This window comes from Nilaparvata lugens, unplaced genomic scaffold, assembly GCF_014356525.2.
Source record: "Nilaparvata lugens isolate BPH unplaced genomic scaffold, ASM1435652v1 scaffold9707, whole genome shotgun sequence".
NCBI lineage: Eukaryota > Metazoa > Arthropoda > Insecta > Hemiptera > Delphacidae > Nilaparvata > Nilaparvata lugens.
Genome location: NW_024095450.1, coordinates 1 through 6,089, shown reverse-complemented (window position 1 = coordinate 6,089; position 6,089 = coordinate 1). Strand labels below are relative to the sequence as shown.

Below are 6,089 nucleotides of genomic sequence, written 5' to 3'. Positions count from 1 at the left end.
ACCTGGTTGACAAGTTACTAGAAGACATGCCCAGCGACCAGCACCGACGGTTAACAGTATTACTGCAACAACACGCAAAATTGTTCATGGAGCAGATGCCACCCTCCATCACCATGGCCGCCACCATGACAATTCAACTCAACAGCTCAGAAATACACAGCCAGCGGCCTTATCGATACTCATGGGAGAAACTGCAAATTATCGAGTCCGAAGTTGCTGCCCTCAAGGAACGCAACCTGGTAGAAGCCAGTGATTCGCCTTACAACTCTCCAATCGTCGTTGTCCCCAAGAAGGACAGCACATCACGGTTCTGCATTGATTACCGATGGCTGAATTCCATCACCGTTCCAGCCATGGCACCACAGATGACCCTACAGGACGTCATTCGAAGCCTGGGAACTTCAAAAATATTCAGCTCACTCGACCTACGGATGGGATACTGGCAGGTACCACTCGCACTCCAGTCTCGACCTTACACGGCCTTCACCACTCCCTACGGCGAAAAGCTACAATTTAAGGTCATGCCTTTCGGCCTACAAAATGCACCCAGCTGCTTCCAATCCATGATGAACAAGGTACTGAGTAGATACGTCGACAAGTTCTGCTACGCTTATCTCGATGACATCATTGTGTACTCAGATACCTGGGAAGAACACTTACTCCACTTAGCCAAAGTGTTTGAACGGTTAAATCTATACAATCTCTCTGTCTCAGCAGCAAAATGCCAGATCGGCCGCAAGCAACTTGAATACCTCGGTCACATAATCACCTCTGAGGGCAACCAAGCAAAATCGCAGGCTATCCTAGCTGTGACTTCTGCCCAACCACCCACCACCAGAAAGAAACTGCGAGAATTTCTCGGAGTAGTCGGCTGGCTATGAGAATTTTTACCCAACGCCACTGACGTTTGTGCGCCTCTGTCTGAGCTACTTAGCACGAAGACGCGATGGAAATGGTCACCAACAGAAGAGACAGCTTTCCGCCACCTACAAGCATTGACCGCCAACATCCAACCACTCTGTCGACCAGATTTCTCCAAGACCTTCATCCTACAGACAGACGCCAGCAAGGTCGGTATAGGGGCTGTCCTATACCAAGAAATCAACAATGACCGTAAGGTGATCGCATACGCCAGTGCCAAGCTGAACCACATGGAACAACAGTATCACAGTAACGAACAAGAGTGCCTTGCAGTTGTCTGGGCAATAAAGCGATATCGCCCTCACCTGGAAGGCAGGCCATTCATACTCCGTACCGACAATAAGGTGATTACCTGGTTACAAACTGCAAAGGACAGCCGTGCCAAACTCACTCGATGGGCCCTGCTCCTACAAGAATTTGACTTCACCCTAGAACACTGCCCGGGTAAAGAGAATCAGTTCGCTGACGCACTGTCACGGCAACCCGACAACGAAAAAGTTGAGGAGACCAGTCAACAACTAGAACAAACCATGCCTCCCGACATCCTGCCAGTCACCAGTGAACCCACTACGCTAGCAAGCATTGCAACCGAAACTGAACTGTTAGAAGAGATTCGGAAAGCACAGGCCACAGACAAACAGATCAACGCGCAGGTGCAACGATGGATGGAGATCGAACCCCGACCGTTGGAGGATCAACCGGGAACTGATCAAGTATTCCTCACCAGTTACCGCCTACACAACCGACTCTGGGAGAAGAAGACACGTGACGGTTGGCGAATAGTCATACCGCCCAATTTTCACACCCGGCTACTGCTCCGCTATCACGACGATGATCTAATGGGACATCCAGGCTACGCCAAAACCTACTGAAACATCGCTACATACTACACTTGGCCCCGTATGAAGGCACAGATAACCGTGTAAGTACAAAATTGCCTGCTGTGTAGCTACTCAAAAGCATACAACCAGAATCACGAACCTACGCAATGACCATGACGGTCTACTAGACCATGGGAAACCGTATGTCTCGATCTGATGGGCCCCTATCCACTCTCCAAGCGAAGAAATCGATTCATATTGGTCATCACTGATTCTTTCTCCTGGTGGATAGAAGCCTACCCGCTGCCTCACGGCGACGCCAACACGATTGGCCACATGATGGATACACACCTGTTTCCCAGATGGGGATACCCAAAAACCCTACTCTCCGACAATGGCACTCAGTTTACGGGGAAACTATGGAACGAACTCTGCCTCAAATGGGGAGTCTTACACTACACCACGCCAATTTATCACCCCCGAGCCAACCCTACCGAGAGAAGGAACCAGGAACTCAAGAAGGGACTATGGATCCGCCTACAAGAACAACACCAAGAATGGGAGAACCAACTACCATCCGTGCTATTCACCCTGCGAAATCGACAGAACACGGCAACAAGATACAGCCCCAGTCAAATCCTGTTTGGCCAAACCCTTCCACGGCCAGGGGAATGGAGCCACTGGCCCGGAAATCAACTCGAACCGCACAAAGACCATATTAACCAGCGTCTACACACACTAACCGCAATCCAACGCAAAGCTGTGTTGAACCAAGAAAATTATCTCAATAGGAAGGGAGACCCGATAGCCGAGACACAGCCTCATTACCAGATCGGCGACCAGGTGCTCACATGGAATCATCAACTCTCAAACAAGGCTCAGAAATTCCACGCGGGCCTAGCACCCAGATGGAAGGGACCATATACGGTCGCCCACAACCAAGGAGCTGTCTACTGGATCACCCGTGACAACGAGACCATCAAGGTGTACGAGACTCAACTACGCCCGGCTCCAACCACCGACCAGCAACATCTCTTGGAATAACAACCCACCTGTTGGGGGAGACCCTTCTGGTCTTATTTCTGTAATTATTGACCACAACCCACCTGTTGGGGGAGACCCTTCTGGTCTCACTTCTGTAAAATTACCGCCCAATGGCACTTTTGTATATTTTGTAAACATTGTATCTTGTTTTTTGCAATCAATAAATTCTCGCCGTGGCTACCTCAAACGGGGGGGGGGGGAATTGATACCTCCCTCGCGTTCGCTACCTTTCAGCCTGCCGCTCTGCTCTGCTCCCCACGCCATGCATCAACCAAATGAGTGGTTGACCCACCCGCCACCAGGGTGTGCCTCAGTCGCCGCCACCCGTTCCTGCGTTTCTATTGGCTGAGCACCGCCGGCCAATAGCAGCGCAGGTGAACTCGGGGACTGTGAATAAAAGGGGGCTACTCAGCTACCCTCGATAGCACTTGCTCACTAGCAGCCTTCCACTGAAGAGCCAGAAGAGACCACCAGCCGAGACCACTACCAGAGACCACTACCAGCCGAGACCACTACCGAGACCAGGAGCAGAGCAGCGAGCAGGCCAATGAGGGAACCACGGCGAGACTAACCGCAACCTGAGGTGTCTTCCTTGTCTACTACCCAGCCGATGCCTAGGAGGAACCGAGCCGGCCGCCGAATCCAGAAGAGGAGGGCCCTACGTCGGCTTCGCCAGGTGGAGGAGAGGCTGAGGCTGTACACCGCCGTGCCAGCTGCGCCCCAAGACTTAGCGCCTCAGCCTAACAACTGGCGCGCGGTTCTGGATGCGCGGGTTGGGTGCCGAACCGACATCGGAGTGTGTGCAGCGGAAGCCTACGACCCTGCCTGCCCGGGGTTTGACCGAAGGCCCCTTCTAAACGAGGAAGTGGTCGAGGAGGTCCTCCCAGCGAAGATTCGGCACGACCTCTGGCTAGTAGATCACCCAGTCAGCGCTCTCCGTAGCCCGGGTAAACCAGAGTGGAGACTGCGAACCATTGACTTGAGCCCCTGCCGGCCTGCTCTCGCACCAGACGGACCTGCCCGGGACCCTCGCGCGGCGTGGTATCGCGCCAGTCAACCACTACTAAACATCTAGCCTGCCTTGGTCCCTTTTAGGGCCCCCAGCAACAATCTTGGTCCCTTTTCAGGGCCACCAGCAACAAACTTGGCCCTTTTCAGGGCCACCAAAGCCATTTTTTTAGACAGTGGTAACAAACCCCTCGCTCGACCCGACTGACTAGCCCAATTGATGAACGAGCCACACCTTCTGCCATATCAATTTTCATTGTATTATTTTACTTGAAACTGCAACAATAATGTTATTATTATTGTACCGGTAGCCTAATATCAAGTTTCTCTTTATGAGCATTGAATATCTAATAAAAATATACTGATTTCATATAGTTAGTATAATAATTTTTTTCCTTGTTTCCTCTTACTACTCTGTATTCTATTAAGATTTTAATACTGAGTACCGTATTAATTAATTTCAATTGCTTCTATAATTTGAAAAAATATTGCATTGTATGTTCTCTGTATTTTTGAAGAGATCATAAGCTCTTCACCATTGACATTCACTAATGAAAAATATGAATTTGAGTACTCTATTGGAGTACTTTTCTTTTACTCTATTAAATTATTTGTCCCATATTGTTTATTTTCACTACACTCTCGTTTCCTTTACAAAAAACTAGTAATGTAGGCCTACTGTTTCTCAAGGTAACTGTGTGAGCCTACATGTTTCTGTTTCCATTAACAATATTCTTGAAAAAGCTCTCCATGGTTACCGGTATCTCATTGAAACTACAATAATTAGTGTATTGATTTTCAGAGAACAGAACCAGCTCTCAATGGTTATCTTATTAAACTACATATTAGTGTTTTGACTTTCAGAGAACAGAACCAGCTCTTGATGGTTCTTTTATAAAGGAACTGCAATTTATGATTCTATTTTCAGAGAACAGAACCAGCTGTTTGGTTCCTTCCTGCTTAATTAGAAAGCAACCGTTATTCAAATCACAGAAAGGAACCAACCCTCTTCAAATAATTATTTTTAATCATACTGATGGTCCAGAAAGTTGATTTTAATTCAAAAAAAAAAAATAAAGAATTATGTTAAAAGTGGAATGAACATGTTTGAAGAAGAAATGGATTTATGATGAGCCTAAAACTTTGATGCTTCATAACTCAAAATTTTTGTTTTGTGGCTTGGTACCTTTCTATTTTTAATATTTAAGTTAGTGTGTCTACAAACGTTGGAGGCGAGTGGCCAGCCGAGCTTCCAAAAATATTATCCCATCCATATTCTCTTCAACCATTGCTTTGTGGCAAACGTGTGTCATAATGCCTGGGTCACACTCTCGCCAAGTCGCTCTCAAAATCAAGAAAGCCCAGCACCTTTTCGAGTTCTGTGGTAGAAAGCCTTCACACCTTGCACGTTCTGTCTCAACAAAATCCTATTATAATATATGGTGAGCAATTTCTGTATTTATATTTATCTGGTTATTTTTATATCAGGTTATTTATGGTTTCAACGGTTCTTGAAAACGACACTAACGATTTTCACGAAATTTGGAACATAGTAGGTTTATGATTTGAAGATGGATTGCACTAGGTCTCATCATTGAGAAAACTCGCTGAATGACATTAAAAGGAAAATTCATCCTTGGCTGAAACAGCTGTGGATAGTAAAAAAGTGAGTACGGTATGTGAAAAATCAAAATATCGCACCCTCTAAATTCATAAGTTGACATATAGCCAGCTTTGAAATATGAACATGATCATTTTAGAGAATTATGTTCTATTTATCGATACAGTAAATAAAATAACGAGCAAAGCTCGGTGCCCTGATATTTTGAAGTAAAGTGAGCAGCCATAATGCCATAAAGGTTGGAAAGCCATAGACATAAAAAACATTGAATCCACAAGCATGATTGATTGCTTCACATCATGTACGCACTCGGCGAGAGTGAAGCGCCGGTATTGAAAAAAGGAACTTCCATTTTGGATTCATGTTTGGTCACCTCCCGAGGACCCGAGGTTCTTCCTGAGTTGTGTTCTTCCTATCCTGCTGAATCATCCCTCCTCTTCACAGTCACATTGTTTCTTGGTTTGTGAAAATAAATATCATGGAATCTATTGTAAGTATTATTATTTATTCATATTAGCCCAAGTTAATTTTTATCATACAGGCATTTTTTTATGCATGAAATCAGCAGAAATTTGGCCTAGCCTTCATTACTTTCTTGTGCCTTTCATTTCGAATTGCATCAAATAATTTAAGTATTAAAACTACCAATGTTTTCATTATTGACTGTATAATCA

At 46.1% G+C, this 6,089-nt stretch overlaps 1 protein-coding gene across 1 annotated transcript; it reads left to right on the top strand.

Moving 5' to 3' along the window:
• Nucleotides 1-1,958: 1,958 nt before the first annotated feature.
• On the top strand, nucleotides 1,959-2,786 carry LOC120349371 (protein NYNRIN-like). Its single transcript, XM_039419349.1, has one exon. The coding sequence runs from the start codon at nucleotides 1,959-1,961 to the stop codon at nucleotides 2,784-2,786; it is 828 nt and encodes a 275-aa protein (XP_039275283.1).
• The last annotated feature ends 3,303 nt before the right edge of the window (nucleotides 2,787-6,089 follow it).

What these genes read in the sequence shown, in the direction of transcription:
- LOC120349371 (XM_039419349.1), top strand. Translation starts at nt 1,959, where the DNA reads ATGGGCCCCTATCCACTCTCCAAGCGAAGAAATCGATTCATATTGGTC.